This window comes from Anser brachyrhynchus, assembly GCF_964034855.1.
Source record: "Anser brachyrhynchus genome assembly, chromosome: Z".
Taxonomy (NCBI): Eukaryota; Metazoa; Chordata; class Aves; order Anseriformes; family Anatidae; genus Anser; species Anser brachyrhynchus.
The window spans coordinates 34,420,350-34,436,739 of NC_137697.1; the positions used below are offsets into that span (position 1 = coordinate 34,420,350).

A 16,390-nucleotide genomic window follows, 5' to 3' on the forward strand; every position below is an offset into this window, starting at 1 on the left:
CCCCCCGCCCGCCGGCTCCTTCCCGCCGCCCGCCCCTCGCGCCGCGCGCGCCTCGCCTCGCGCCGGCGCCGCTGCCCCGACGGCCGCGGCTGCTGCGGGAACAAAGGAGGGAACCGGCGGCGGCGGCTGCTCCGCGCCCCTCGCCCTGCCGGCAGCGGCCCGCAGCCACCCGACGAGCCCGCCGCGGGGCACCCGGCCCCCGCCGCGACCAGGTAGGGGGGGGCGCCGGGGGGCGAGCTGGGGCACGGGGCACGGGAGGTGGCCTCACCCTTCGGTTCCAGCCCGCTCCCTGCCGGCCCCGCCGCAGACAATGGGGCGGCCGCGGCCCGGCCGTGACTCAGGGCTTTGCGAGGCACGGCGCGGCCCTTCCCCCCCCCCCCAGGCTGGGGATCCTGGTCCTCGGCCCGGCCGCCCGCGGGGCTTTGTGCGGCGGGGGGTGGGTGGGTGTGAGGGGGGGGGGGCGCTGGGCGCCTGGCGCTGCCGTGCCTTTTGTCTGGGCCCGGGCGGCGTTTTAAATCGCGGCCCGTCTGCTGCAGGGTCGGCAGCCCCCGGGTTTCTCCATACGGGTGTGTGTGGGTGTGTGTGTGGGTGTGCGTGCTTCGGCTGGGGGACCGCGGGGGCGCTCGGTTCACACGCCGAGCAAAACATCCCCCTTCGGCCTCGTGGAGCCCCGGGGAGCACCACTCGCTCACTTTGGAGGCACAATAAAATCATCGTATTCTATCCCCCACAAAGGGAAACAAACTGGCTGTAACCCCCCCCCCCCCCCCCCCCCCCCCCAAAGAGCTTTGTTGGGAGGTGTTTTCGTGACCCTCTGGTCATCTGTCAGGCCCGCTGCCCGCCGCCCCTGCTGCCAGCTGGGGATGAAAATGGCTGTTGGAGGCGCCTGGCTCGTGATGCTGCATTTTCCCGGCCGAAATGAAGCCTCCGCGCTCGGCCCTCCCTCTGGAAAGGAAGCCGGCGTCGTGCTAATCGGATTTTATATTTTCCCCTCGCAGTGGGTGTATGCTCGGCTGCCTCGGCTCTGTGGGCTGTGTAGGAGTTGGCAGCCTTCGGAGATATAAATAGAAGCTGATTTCAGAGGCCCCTGTTGACGGGGTTTTGTGTCTGAGCCTGTGGCTCAGCCTGTCACATTGCAGCCTTGTGACAGGCGGAAGCTAATGCGCTCCCACATGTGACCCGCGCTTCTGAGAAATGCTACGGCAGGCGGGCAGGCGCATGTGATGGCATCAGGAGCTGGTTTTCCAGGGGAGTAGGGCTCGGTCTGGGGGAAGCCGTCAGATCGCTGCTGGTACTCCAAGGAGAGGTCCAGCAGGGGAGGACTGGTTGGAGAAGCGTGGGATTTGCCTCGTCTGAAACCCTCGCTTTTGCTGTTGTCGGTTCAGGAGGTTATACAGCCAAATCTAGTGTGGTGGATAGCAGACTCGCTTCGGGTAGGTGCCTTATAACTGTTTGCCTGCTGGTGATGCTTTCTTTTAGAAGAAACAAGTGACACTCGGACCTTCTTCAGGAGCCTAAAAAGCACCGTTTGTAAAGGGCTGGACAACAGCTTGACCTTTAAGATCAGGGGCATGTGTTTCAAGTAGTGGGGGAAGGTGCTGACAAAGGAGCTGTGAAGACTGTTGTTCGTAATGTTTTAAAAAACAGCATTAGCACCTAAAGATAGGTTTAGTGAGTGGTGAAACAGCGTGTTAATTTGAAAGTGAGGTTGATGGTGGCAGTGTATTTGATAACTCTTTGAGCTTACCTGCTTACCAGGAGGGCAGAAGTAGGGTCTTTGCTTTAGATAAGCATAAACCTGCAATGTAGGTAAGGTTGTGTTTTTGTTTGCTTGTTTTGATTTCTCTAGTTTGGTCATAATTTGTGCTGATTCCTCGGCTGGGGTGTGTGGCTGTAAATCCATAACGTGTTCTATCAGAGCAAGCGTGAAGCTGTTCTGCAGGACTACCTGTACCTATACAGCTATCTATACCTGGAGAAATGAGGTCCCGTGATCACCTGCAGACAAACAGATTAATTTTACTTGTTCATCTCCTGTTACTGATTTACTTTTTTTTCCAGAAATTTAGTTTAACTAAACAAAGATTGCTTTGCCCTTAGTTGCAGTTATCATACTATTGAAATCTAAGTTTACTAATTGCAGTGTGGTGTTTCTGAATTGTAAGCATTTTTTCTGTACAGTGCAGTAAACCTGTTTTTGACACTTTTGAGTTCTCACAAACATCAAGTGGTCAAGTATCTTTCATTATTATGTGTGCTCCTGAGTAGGAAGATAGTCATCAAGAGATGACACTAACATAAATCTTCCCAAGTGCCATGTATAGTGCTTCTTCTAAATCTTGGGAGGACAAGTGCAGTATTCTTGTGTGTCCTCAATTTGTAGTAGATTGCTTGATTGCCATGCTCTACTTTTGTTGCCCTTGGGAATGAAGGATTTGGTTGCTATATCAGTTTTTCTACTAACCTTGCTTTGCAGAGGTTAACCAACAGTGAAGGTGAAGTATTTTTGTTCCTAGCAACTGCAGTGCATGGCAGAGTTAGTGTTGTCTACATTTGGAAGGTTCAAAAGTCTCGCTGTAACTTTATTAAGACGAAGGATTTAACTGGCAACGTGATAGAATGAATCCAGCAGCCTAAAGTTGTTGATTTTCTTTTCTTTGGAAGAGTAAGATCAGGTCTAAGCTTACTTCAGAAACGCTGTTTAGGTTCTGTTGAAGAGCCTGTTGTACACATGTTGTTGCCAGTTAATACCGAGTATCAGCTTTCATACACAACCTGAGGAGTATTCAAGGCCTTGTTTTGGAAACTCTTCCTAAAGATAGGAATACAGATTAATGGCTGTTGCCAATACTTAAGGGATTTTTACTCTTCCTTTTAATAAGTATATTGTGCAAATCAGACCTCCTATTAGTGGACTAGCAAAATGATGCAAGATCAACATTACTGAAAAGGTGGGGTTCTCCTGATGGAGCCTGAAAAACTAAGCTATGTTAGTTGCCACAGTTATTTGGTAGATACAAGTTTGGTCTTGCTTATTCTGCATATGCACATTAATGTTAAGTTGTTAATAAAGGGCTGTTTTTGCCATTACGTTGAATTTGTTCGCAACCTGCACACACATCTGTGTCCAACAAGCACATTGTTGTTATACTGATTACTGAGAAGTACTTTTTCTTCCCTTGAAGGTTCATAATGATGTTACTTAGCAATACAATTGCAGTATTGAATGGTATATTAATGTCCATATAAACCTCTTTAAGAATGCTGATATCACCTTTTGGGGGCAGGGTGAGCAGGCATACTTTAACTCTGTAACCCTGTAATTGATTTTGGTGACATGCCAGCTCCTAATGCAGTTCTTGGTTTTATTTACAGCATCGAGATGACTCAGGAGACAAACCAGACCCCAGGGCCCATGCTGTGTAGTACAGGATGTGGATTTTATGGAAATCCTAGGACAAATGGGATGTGTTCTGTTTGCTACAAAGAGCATCTTCAGCGACAGCAGAATAATGGCAGAATCAGCCCAATGGGTAAGGGTGTCCAGTGTGTGTGGTTTTTTTTAATTGTTGGTGCAGTCTTTTTTTAACTAAAACATACAGATGAAGAAGAATCCCAGAACACATTTCATAAGAACTTCTTAAGGCTGTGTGCTAAAATAATGAATGTTAAAGAGAATACTACTTTAAACATAGCAAAAATAAAAATGTATTTGTGTAGTGTGTCAAGGTCCACCTTTAGTTTTCTTTTCCACTTCCCTTCAGTGTAAGTATATTGTTGTACAATCTCTGTATTTTGGCTGCTAGCAGTGTAGTTTGTCTTGTAAGTAAGAAGTAACGTGCAGTATAATGAATAATGTGTGCAGTGTATTCTTGTGAACAGTTCATAACTGTGTACAAGAATATTTGACTAATGTATTCTACAACTCATTTCTAAATGGCTTTTCAAATCCTTGTTATATAGGAACAGCCAGTGGTTCAAACAGCCCTACCTCAGACTCTGCATCTGTACAGAGAGCAGATACTACTAGCTTAAACAACTGTGAAGGTGCTGCTGGCAGCACATCTGAAAAATCAAGGTAAGTTGAAAGTATTGTTTTGAGTTTGAATGAGCTTGTGAGTGTGTAGCAAGTTAAAGGCTGGCAGTAATTTTGGCCTACTGCACTGAATTTCTGCAGAGCAAAAGGGGACAGTGTACCTGACAGTGCTTTATGAATATTTATAAATGACAAGTGATTAAAATTTTTGGTGTTGGGCTGCTGCATTTTCAGTTTATCTGGAGAAGTACTTTGCTGCAGATTTGACTATTTTCTTCTAGGGGGAACTAAAGTAGAGTCCAAAATGTGTTTTGAAGATGGTAGAAGCAGAGGTCAGCAACATGTATTAGTAGTAATTAAACAGGTAGTTTATTGATGGGTTTGGACAACTTAAGCTTTTATTATGTACTCAAAACTAATGTAAAATTACATGTTTCACTGTACATAAACAGAAATGTGCCTGTTGCCGCTTTGCCTGTTACGCAGCAAATGACAGAAATGAGCATTTCAAGAGAGGAAAAAGTAACACCGAAAACAGAGACTGAGCCAGGTATGTTTGCAGCGTAACACTGGGTACCACTGGTGACTTAAGAGGCTGATGGTTTACTTTCTCCTGAGGAGATATCTCGCATTGTAGTGGTGGTCTTGAGGAGCTGTTAAGGTGGTTGTTAAAGATGCATTTTGAGTACTCTCCCCTTGGAATCAAGAAAAATAACCAGTGATAGAATATATTTTTTTGTCCATGTTTGATATTAGTAACAAAGAAGTTTACACCTGTGAAGGTAGTTTTCGCTTCCAAGCTTTCATTTATTTATTTTTAAAGTAAGGCACTCTGAAATTACATGATGGCAAGGTGGTCAGTTTTGAAGTCAGTGTTGAGATTTCTGTTTATAATCTAGCAGCGCAATTCCTGCTGACTCATGGCGGTCAAAATGTCTTGTTGCATTTAGAGAGTGGAGTTCTTAAGAATTCTGTTCTAGAGAGGAATGAGAGTGGGTGGAGGGAATACATGGTTTAAAAATACTAACAAAAACTGTTAAAGGCTCTTGAACCTGAGTAATCTGTAGGTATAACCAAAGCATTGTCCTGTGAATGTAGGATGCTTAAAGCCTTAGTTGCTGGGAGTGAATCTGAAGTTCAGAAGTTTTATTCTCCTACTGGAAGGTTGTAGCTGTAGTAGTTAGTTCAAAGTTTGAAGTATAAACTTCTTGGAGGGAGTCAGGAAGGTACTGCTTCCATACTTGCAAGTGAGTGGCTGAATTCATGTATTGGTTGGTTCAAATGGATATCTTAATGCACTTGTTCAATACCTATATGTCCACATTTTTTTGATTTAACTTAGCAGTTGTGAACAGTCTTAAATCATTGGAAGCTGAAGTTTGGTTGCAACTTTGTTCACTTAAACTGAAGACAAAATTAATTTTCTCAGTTTTGAACTCAGCGGGATGAAAAATGCAGAAGATGCTTCTCAATACCATATAAAAATGATTTTTAGCTAATCTTTGCCACAAAAATGACCACAGCAACATCTGATATTTAATTGCTTACTATTTGTAGAAAGGAGTTTGCATTTGCAATAAAACATGCTAAGTTAAGATTCTGTGAGAGCTAAAGCCAAGAAAAAAACACTTTATATACAGACTGAGAAGTGTGAGAAAAATCTCAAATTTTCTTCAGACAGGATCTTCTGTGAAGCTATTTTATTCGTGATTGCAATGGAAGGTGTCCTGCCAATTAGGAGCACATATTAGTAAACAAATCATAACCTTTTATTCCCTATTACCCAACACCTGATCACTTCCGCTGTTTCATCATTCGTTGAGTACTACAGGTTCACAAGCTACTCCATGCTCCTCTATACCATATACGTACAATTTTTTCCTTCAACCCTTTAATTTCTTTTTCCGTTTTTTCTCCTTTATGTTTTGAGAACTTGTGATCTTTGTTTTACTGTTCCCACACTGCTCATCCTGTTTTTCTCAAGCTTCTACCTTATTTTGGAACAGTGCGGCCTTCTACTGTCCACTTAACAAGGAGAAGTGATAAGTAGCTATGACTACACAACTACCTTTGAATACAGAAAATTAGTTCTCTGCTGCAAAAACACAACTTAGTTTCTCACAGAAGGGATTTTTTACAACTATTAATTTTGTATATAAGTAGACTTTCTGTAGGTAACTGTAGGTAAGAGTCTTAAGTTATTTTTATAAACACATGCATCCTTTTTAAGAATTCCTATCTGAAACGGTGTCAAGAAAGAGAGGAATGTATAAAATGGTAGCGGTAGTGAAGTACTAGTGAATTTACTCTTACTAGAACTGCCGATAAATAGGAGTTAGTCCTTTTGCCAGGTGTAAAGGGCAATCTCCAGTTTCTGTTGACATAGCACCTGTTTTTTCCTTAACAAGTGAACTGTATGTTAGCTAGTGTCACACAGCACTTGGTTGATTAGAAAAGGGGAGAAAAATCCAAAAGCTCAACTAAAGAGACTTATGTATTGTTCTAAATAATCTTGCAGGTTGAAACAAGCTACAAAGCTGTCACAAGCTGGTATAGATGTCAGTGGAAAAACTACCACAGAACTTAAATGTGTCTGAGGAACAAAAGTTCTGGAACAGAACTGCCTGCCTTAGTTGCAGCCTTTCCCCACTTAAAGGGGGTTTATAATAAAAAAGGTGGAGAGACTTTTTACAAGGGCATGTAGTGAATGAGACAAGGAGTAATGGTTTTAAACTGAAAGAGTAGTTTTAGATTGGACATAAGGAAGAAACATTTTACAGTGAGGGTGTTGAGGCACTGGAAAACATGGCCCAGAGAAGCTGTGGATGCCCCATCCCTGGAGGTGTTCAAAGCCAGGCTGGATGGGGCTTTGGGCTACTTGGTCTCCTGGGAAGGGTAGAGTGCCTATGGCATGGGGGTTGGAACCAGGTGGTCTTTAAAGGTCCTTTCCAATCCAGAGCAGCCTGTGATGCTGTGATACCCATAAATCTTTGAAACGGCCTCAACTTCTGTGAAGTGCTAAGTTTCCTCTTAAGTGTTAAGGTTTGGCACAGATTGTAGACAGCATAGGATAGTGTCCTTATGTATTATTCTTGGGGTTTGCTGGATATGTAAGATTCACAAATTGGTGTATTCAATGGTATGTCGATCTCCAGATGTTGCATGCCACAGAGTCTGGCCTGGACTTTAGAATCCCTGTCATGTCTGGACTGGTTGCATTTTTCTTCTTTTCCTTTTTCCTGCAACTTCTTGTGTGTGCTGTTCTTTCTTCCTGAGGAGGAAACAATAATAAAGAATAAATAATTCATGTCACCTCATAACAGCAAAGCTAATGCTTTCTGGGAGGTGTAATTCTCTAAGAAAATGCCACAGTCATGTAGTTGCTAATGAAAACATGGTCTAGTTTAAGCACAGTCTGAATTTTGTAACTGTTTATCAGATAGTAGTAGATCGTGAACTAACAGTGTAGCCTTCAAGTAAAGTAGGTCTTTCTCCCTTTAACATTTCAACGGCATCAAGTTGTGTTCTCTTCTGCCAGATTTTAATTAGAAATTGAAATTTTTTGATATTTCCCTTGGAAGCCAGAATGTAATAAATATCTGTTATTGACATCTGGTCAATTGACTTTTTTTAACTATAGTGTGAAGTTGTACTTGTTTGCTGATAGAATTGAAGCATCAGACTTCAGAAGTTGCTGTGGTTGAGAACAATAAAACATTAAGTTCTTATTTTGCTTAATTTGTTTTCCCAGGTTGAAGTGTCAACCTGGATTTTCATTCAGACAAATCAAGTTTTAAGACAACCATGTCTTAAGAATTGAAGGGAGAAGAAATACGTGGCAGATGTAACTGACCCAGTTGGTTGTAATTAATATCTATCATGCTATATATTCTTATAACTTGTAATTCTTAGTTCAGCTTTATTGTTTGTAATTTCAGAGTTGAATTGTGGTGTGTTCAGTTCAGCTGCTTATATAATGAACTGCTCACAAGTCAGAGAAACCTAAATCCCTTTACTTCCAAACTCCAATTCATAAGTGGGCACTACTTAATAATATTTTTATAAGCTTTTGATATGCGTTTACATTCCTTAGTAAGGATTGAATTCTAGCACAGTCTTTAACGTTGGGATTTACCCAAAGCATTCTAGAAATATGATTCACAGCTGGTTTTTTCCTCCATGCTGTGTTACAGGAATTAAATTCAAAACCTAGCGAACTTTTTCCTTCTTTGTGGTAATCAGAACAATATACTTACCAAGTTGGTGAGGCATGCTGGAGCCCTTCCTTAAGAAACTTGTTTTGTTTTAGTAGGTATACAAGTAGAAATAAGAAATACATACGAGAGTGAACTGAGCTACATATTAAGCATTAAAAGCAAACTGTTTTGAAAACAAGTATGTTTAAACAATCATGTTGTTTTGAGTTGCAGCATAGTTTTAGCATTTTTTGTGGTTTTGCAGGTCAGTTACCTTGTTCAGTGATGAGTCTCCTGTTGGGTCTGTAAGTGTTACCAGACATAATTAGTATCAGCATGGTAAACAGACTTGGTGTGGTTTGGTTTTTTAACCCAGTAATAGCTTCGTTTTAGGGAGTAGAGTGTGGTAAGTTCTTTCTGTGAAACCGCAGCTATGGAGTAGCACTGCCTTTAAAAAAAAAAAAAGTGAATAGGAAATTGAATTGATGTAAGTCATGGTCTCATTTAAAATACTTATTTTAAAAATACCCAAGTACTGCTAACTTAAGGTCTAATTCCGTCCATGTTGTAGGTTACCCGTTCTGTTCTTGAAGTTGGTATTTAATGAGCTTCAGAAGACAGTGGAAGATAGTGATTGGCTTACTTGTCTTTTGACTCTGAAAAGCCAATCTGATTAATTATTTTACAGCTGTCCGGCATTCAGGTTCAGACCCTGCTATGCGTTGCCCTAACTTGCATTGTAGATAAAGTCACTGTGTTTTATCTGTGATGTATACAGTGTGTCACAGATAATATTGTAAGATGCCGAATAGACAGCTAGCTTATGAAATATGGTAGGCTTGAGATGGTGTCTAAATGTTATGTTTCAATAACTGCCTTGTTAATTCTGACTTGGCTTCACAAATGCTTATAGTATATAACCATGTTGTTATCTGTAGATAGTTCCTTTGTGGCTGTCAGTAAAATTATCTGACATAACTTATGTTCAAAATAATTAGTTCATCTTCATATTTCCCATGTCTGTTATAGCACCAGTAGATATCCCTGCTTGAAATAATTCAGAAATGTAATCAGTAATCTCTTGGAAGTCTTGAAGCTGTATACCTTGGAAAGTGGTCCTGTGCTTGTTGCTGATAGAATGTTATTTAATCTTTTTAACAGAGGTATACGTCAAAGATCAAGCCTTCATGGTGTCCAAATTAAAGTGTATTTCTGTGTGATATTTAAACTGGGCTATCATTATGTTGTATTAATGCAGTGGTAAAGATATTCCATGTGCCTGTTAGTTGGGTACGTGGGAGATAAATTACGTGCTGCATAATATGTTCATCCCCTTTCTTTGACATGAAATTAAAAATGGTGTTTATTCTTCAGCCTTTCATCATGAGCACTTAGATTGCCATAGCAGCTGTGGTTTCTGAAAAATAAAGTATTTACTCTCAAGAAGCTTGATACAGCATAAATAGAGCATAATAAGTACCGTCCATTTTTTCAGACTCAAATTTTACATACAAGCCCTTTGTATGTAAAATGCAATACAAGGCTGTAATAATTTGTAGTTTCTGCTCTGATACTGCAGAAGTGCAGTCTGTCTTCCTGATGACTTTTGAGTTTATTTTTTTCTGTTCTAACTTTTGTCGGTTCTTCTGTGGTGGCCAATGGGGTTAGTGTCATGAAGTCAGGATGTTAAAAACAGTTCTATTTTATCCTTTCAAGACTTGCTTTGCTCCACTGCCATGCTTTCTACTTGCTAATACCTTGGCAGTTATGCAGTCTAAGCTGTTGGGATCTTATTTTTGGTTAATTTATGTATGGTCAGAAGAAGCTTCATGTTACTTTGGTATGCTCTTCTGGTTGCTTGTAGTATAGGGAGGGTTGAAGAGTGGTATTACTTTATTTTTATCAGGTTTTGTTCAAGTGAAAAGTGGCAGATTCGTTCTCTCAGTGGAGAGGTCTCAGCGGAAAAATACCTGCAGTAGGTATGCTCTTCTGCAGCAGCCATGTTGGTTGATACTAGCAAAACTACTGTTAGTTTTGAAAATCTAGTTATTTAAGTGGTTGTCACTTTTGAGTATAAGTCACTGAGGGTTAATAACTTGGTCATAGAAGAGCTTTGTTTCCTTTTTGTAGGACGCTTCCATGCGCAGGTTGGGTAGAACATGCTGTGGCGTGTGGCTAACTTCACTGTTCCCACACTCCTTCTGTAAAGATGCATCTGATGTTCAGGCTATGTGTGAAAGAAGCTATCCCAAGTCTTGATGCAGTGAGTCCAGTTAAGCCATGGTGATTGTATGGCAAACATTTAGTGTTCTCACCTGGTGTTTTGTAGTATGTGGTTTACAGTATAAAATTAACTTCATGTATTGAGGACTAGAGTTGTACTTGCCCAGTTAGATTTGGCTTCTCTGCCAAAGGAAGCCTTCTGTGACAACCTGTTGTCAGGACAGTAACTGAATTTATGTTGGCTCTATTAATTTGGATTTAGGGAGCTCTTCCCTATCTTATTGTATTGGGACCTTTTAGTGCCTGTTTCTGCATATTGCCTACTGCTTCTGCTTCTTTCCTGAATATAGTTTACTGAAGGATCCTATTCGCAGCCCATTCAGGAAATGGGCCTCTGCAGTTTCTGAGGAACTCGGAGTAATGAAAATAATCCTGTGCTGACATGTGTGGCAGTGAATACTTGTCACAATTTCCTTATGCAGAGGAGGAAGCATACCTGTAGTAGCTGATAATGTTCTCCTTTAGGTGGATTTAAATGTGTTTGTTTAGTGGCACAGAGTGATCTACTAGACTTTTCTTTATGCATTGGTGATTCCTGGGAAGCTGTCATTTGCACTTTTACTTCCTTGTGAGCATGTTAGGCAGTGATAAAGGTTGTTCCTGTTCTTGTTTTCATTTTCTCTTGGTTCATGCTGTGAGTGACTTCAATTACTTAAGTCACTCTTGATTTGCCCCTTCGTTTTCTCTTTCATCTGATTGAAACAGCATGCATCCTTCTATGGCTCATACTATGAGTTGGTTCTGATGCAGATGAAGGTTCCCTCTGGCTAGCTATACGCCTAATTGCAGAGTGCAGAAGTATTTTTGTTCTTTTTTATTTGTAATGGCTTATGATTAGCTTTTCTTTTCCCCTTTTTTTTATTTAGCAGTATAACAAATCTAAAAGGAGTTTGTTTGGCCATACTTGTTGGGAGGTGTTGTATCAATTTTTCTTTAATGCCATAGCTGAGGCCTGTTAGTTAAGGTGCCTAGGATCCAAGAGGTTTACATTATTTGTGGTATCACTGGGTTTTAACCTGTTCTAGTTAGAAGCTCTTGAATAGGTTAACTGATACCAAACGCTCCTTTCCTTGGGTTTAAAGACAAGCTCAGAGCATGATATCTGCTGATCTAGAAAATGATAATCAATTGTAAAGACAAAAGTTTTCTCAACAAATTCAGTAGCAGAAATTACTCCAAAAAGTACTGATAGCAGTACTAAATTATAGTGCAAGTTCTGTAGTATCTTGTGACCCTTGGACTTAATATCAGGGACTTCCTAAATTGTTAGAAAAATCTCTGCAAGATGACAAAAATGTAGAGAAGGGCCTTAGTGGGTCATTATATGAGTTGCTACTTATAAGAGAATATCAGTAGCTGTTGTCTTACTGTGTAACATTTCTGGGTATGAGCAGTGAGGGCTCCTTATTACCTCTGAGAACTTGTCACTTTTAAGCCTTGATTAGACTGTGAACTCCTGGCTGAGGGCTGTTTTGTGCAGTGAATTGTGAGGTTTTCTAGGTGTTAGTGCTAATTGTGAGCTTTTATTTTTTTATTATACATATGAACATGATAATACAAATGCAACTTAAATATTCATATAAAAGTAAAGAGAAAAACAGTAAACATAAATAGTTCTTTATGTCTGGAAAACTCCACTTTTCACAGGATGCAAACAAATCTAGACTAAGAAACCCTATTTGAGTGCATAACATTGATTACAAATGTGTCTTTAAGACTTATGTACTCCACTTATTCTGGAATGCATCTTCTAGTTTGCTTCTTGTATTTTAAAACAATGGATGTCGTCATAACAGCTGGGAGAACTCAGGCTAACTGTGCTAAGAGCAGACTTCATGAGTTGTATGTGTTAAAGTTGGTGTACGGGCATATCTGTTTTCTTCCATGACAGTTGTCTGTAAAGAGGATATTAAATAAAAATGAAAGGGTTTTTTAATTATTTGATGAGAAAATATTAAACAGATCCATAAAAGGACAAAATTTTATCCTTTAGAGAACACAGATTTGACCGAATGTTTTCATGACAAAAGGCAAGTGAAAAATGAGTCATTTTGACTCCACCTGCTTGCATGTTAAAACTGAATTCAGTACAAGAATGCAGATGCTTAGTGTGAAAATCTGTACTTCATTCTTCAAGTTACTGAAAGTGTCTCAATGAGACTCTTGTGAATTTTGTGCGTTGTTGCTGCATCTGTCTTAGAATCATCAGTTTGCTAGGAACTGTTTTGTTTAACTGTTTCAGGTTTTGGTTCACCTGACTTCATAAGTATAATGGCAGACTAATCCAGTACTCTGACAGTAACACATTACTGAAAATTTAGTTAGTTTCTAAAATATGTTCCAGTTAATTGTATTGTCTGCTGGTATCCTGTCTGTTCAACAACTTTAACCATAACTGTTGTTACTGTTTTAGATTAAACTGTACCTGATTATATGATTTTTTTAATACTAAGCATACGTGGAACTTGCGGAGTGCTTCCCAAGCCCTTAGCACTTGGATGGGTATAGTGGATAAGTGTCTTAAATTTTCTGGCTGGTGGAACTGTGGGGAAAATCTCAGTGTCTTGTGCAGACCTGAAAGGGAAATTTGTAGGGTACCTTAAAACTCTTTATTCCTGATTTACATGTTCATAGACTAGTGTGTATAGTACTTCAGACAACGGACTTTAGGGTCTTAGTAAGGGGAATTAATCCTTAAGAACTAAATACTTGCTAATGAACTTCATTAGGGAAGTGAAGGAAAGGGAGAAAATTAACCTTTATTTCTTTTGCTTGCTTTAACAGTTGTTACCCAACCAAGCCCATCAGTTTCTCAGCCTAGTACTTCGCAGAGTGAAGAGAGAGCTCCTGAACTGCCCAAACCAAAGAAGAACAGATGTTTCATGTGCAGAAAGAAGGTTGGCCTTACAGGTATGGGAACACTTTGTCAGTGTTCAACAGATCTGTATGAATAGCTGCCTCTTACTAGTTTAGACTTAATGAAATATCTGTGAACATTAAACTTACTGCTGATTTGAAATCCAAACAACTTAGTACAATTGGTATTTAGGAAAAGTTCATTTTTCTTATGCTGGGTATCAGACAAACATGCCACCTTTGTCTGCAGTGACTAAGGCCTTAATTTACAGCTTACTTAAATATGAAGCTTCCTAGTGATGGTGTGTGTTTTTTCTTTGTACAGGATTTGACTGCCGATGTGGAAACTTATTTTGTGGACTTCACCGTTATTCTGACAAGCATAACTGCCCATATGATTACAAAGCAGAAGCTGCAGCAAAAATCAGGAAAGAGAACCCAGTTGTGGTGGCTGAAAAAATCCAGAGAATATAAATTAACCTGCTTGTGAAAAGACTGATTTTTTTTTTTATTCTATCCTAGGAAAACATTGAAGAGCAGGTGCATGACCATTTTCCTTTCTTCTCCAAAGATTTACTTTTAGTCTCGTCTGTCTTAATGATATTTCAGAATCTTTGGGTGTTTGTTACAGGCAGAATTGGATAGATACAGCCCTTGAAACATATATGCCCTCCCCAGAATATAATTGGATGATCAGAAACCTGCACAGGAATACACATGCACAGAGGACAGACTCTTTAGTTCATGTGTGCCAAACAGATGTATGCTATCTGCATGTTTGCAGCAGATCTGCCTTTTGAGGTGTGTTTGAGGTATATAATCTTTGACTAGTGTTATGTGCCTGTTTTGGAGAAGGATACATCAAAAAGGTTGGCAGTCAACTTCTATCATTCAATATCTCATTCTAGTCTTAGTTTCAATGCTCCATTGTTTTCCACCAGAACGTCAGCTGTGTAGAGGGGTCTACCTTTCCAGTAGGGTAAGTGTTAGTGCCATATTTAAGAAAGCCACTTAGTTGTGCTGAGGGAAAAACGGAAAAAATCAGATACATGTGAGAAGAAAACTGTTTTGAAACAGATCACATTAACTTTATAATCGTGAAAATAGGTTCCCAAAGGAAATATCCTGTTGCGAACTTAAGAACTGGCCTGCAATGGAATTGTCTGCTTTTCCTTGCATAGCTAAAACTTGTGTAGCACCATATTGTAAGATTGGTTTAAAAAACACAAGTTACATCATTTTTAGACATACCACAACAGCTCTGTCAAGCAACGTGTCTCAGTAAGTTGCTAAAGTATTAGAGCGGTTTATTATTCATATACTACTTATGTTCAATGTGTTCTGAGTTCAAAAGAATATTACATTTTTTTCTAGTTTTAATGTAACAGTTGCACCATTCTGCATGGAAAACCATACCCAACATGGCTGCTGTAGACTTAAGTGGTAGCTGGAACCATTCTTGGAGGGCTGCTTTATCATTTTTAATTGTACTTGGGTGTAGGACTGTAGTGTTCTTGGGTGTATTGCATGGGCTGCATTATCTACAGCATTGTACAATAACAACTCTAGAAAAGGCGGTATACTTCACTGATGCTTGTCTGGTAATATCACTTCTGTGTTATAATGGAAGGGTTTTTTGTGATGTATGAAGCCTGTGTTTTTTATATAAACAAGTACAGTTTAGACTAGTGTTGTGGTAATGCCTGTTCTCATCTGTAAATACGTATGTACACAAGGCGCTACTTCTGATTTTTATTGCAGTGTTCAGTCTTAGTTTTTACTTCACTAATAAAAGCATCAGGTTTTTGCTTTAATGTTGTTCTTTCAATTGAGTTATTAGATATGAAACATGTACAGATAGTTCATATTTATGTATTGCACATAATCGTGCTACCCAGCATTTATGCTATATTGTATTATGTAAATAATAAAAGTCATGTACAGAGGGAAATGCTTTTGTGATAGTTTTTGTTTTAGTTATTGCCATAATCCAAAGCTGACCTTCTTGAGATTGGATACAAAGTTAATACTAGGTTTACACAGATGTCCTCTTTTTGCTTAAGCCTCTGTATGTCTGACCGTGATTTGGATAGACCGACTTCTCTAACATGACTTGCTGAGGTCAGAAGCATGAATGGCTGGAATAACTACTTGATGGACAAACAAAAATGCCAGTGAACAGTGATGTGCTTCAAGGGAGCAAAGGAAAGCATTAATAATGATCTAATGATCTTCAAAGATAGTGGGGTCTCTTTCTGTTTTTTTTTGTTTGCTTGTGTGCCCCCCCCCCCCCCCTAAAAATCTTCTTTCCAAAGGATCTGTTCCAATAAAGTCGGTATATTGACAATGTCATTCTGCCCACATCTTCACCAGCAGACCCAGGCAGGGTTACTGTCACGGTCAGCATCAGCATCCAAATGTGAAGGTGCGAAGGTTAAATATGTCAGTTGTATCCTTTCCAGTGAGAAAGACGAGTACAGAGTGCATGATGACTTGCAAGAAAACATCTTCACTGCTGGATAATGTATAAAAGTTGATTATATTAAGAATGGAAAATGTTCATCCTAATGGCTAGTACTACGCTTACATGGTAAGTAAGCTTGTACTGCAGCCATTGCATATACCTTCAATAATGGAACAAGGGCATGCTCTGGAACTATTTTCTGGGGTGGTTTTTATGACTTAATCATGGAACTGCTTTAAAGCACCAAAATTTTCATTTTTATGCCTTCTGTAGTAAATTTGTAAACTATTCAAAAACAGCATAATTATACATATTTCAAGCTAAGAACACCTTGTAACAGTATTTGGGAAGAATGTGTCTGTATTGTGTGTATATAATGACGTGTATATACTGTCATGGTTAGGGCTAGAATACTGTAGGAAAACTAACCATGCTGGTACCAGTAGATCATGATTCTGTTGGTTTCAACCTTGCTATCTGTTTTATCTGAACACAGGCTGTACTTGGGAAGGATTGTTGGAGCAACTGATCTCAGTAGATCTATGGATGAAAGTG

The 16,390-nt window shown here is 40.0% G+C and overlaps 1 protein-coding gene across 2 annotated transcripts; it reads left to right on the forward strand.

Annotated features, from left to right (window-relative positions):
• Window positions 1-15,322, forward strand: ZFAND5 (zinc finger AN1-type containing 5). 2 transcript variants are annotated; one of them, XM_080574308.1, is made up of 6 exons: window positions 1-212; window positions 3,376-3,533; window positions 3,964-4,078; window positions 4,489-4,586; window positions 13,300-13,425; window positions 13,697-15,322. In XM_080574308.1, the coding sequence occupies exons 2-6, from the start codon at window positions 3,383-3,385 to the stop codon at window positions 13,843-13,845; spliced, it is 639 nt and encodes a 212-aa protein (XP_080430434.1). In that variant the 5' UTR covers window positions 1-212; window positions 3,376-3,382; the 3' UTR covers window positions 13,846-15,322. The 2 variants fall into 2 exon arrangements, with proteins under 2 accessions (XP_080430434.1, XP_080430435.1); XM_080574309.1 differs by lacking the exon at window positions 1-212 and adding an exon at window positions 1,120-1,433.
• Window positions 15,323-16,390: the final 1,068 nt, after the last annotated feature.

What these genes read in the sequence shown, in the direction of transcription:
- ZFAND5 (XM_080574308.1), top strand. Translation starts at nt 3,383, where the DNA reads ATGACTCAGGAGACAAACCAGACCCCAGGGCCCATGCTGTGTAGTACA. An exon ending in TGGCAGAATCAGCCCAATGG is followed by an intron (nt 3,534 to 3,963) that starts GTAAGGGTGTCC and finishes CTTGTTATATAG; the next exon opens with GAACAGCCAGTGGTTCAAAC. An exon ending in AAAGAAGGTTGGCCTTACAG is followed by an intron (nt 13,426 to 13,696) that starts GTATGGGAACAC and finishes TTCTTTGTACAG; the next exon opens with GATTTGACTGCCGATGTGGA.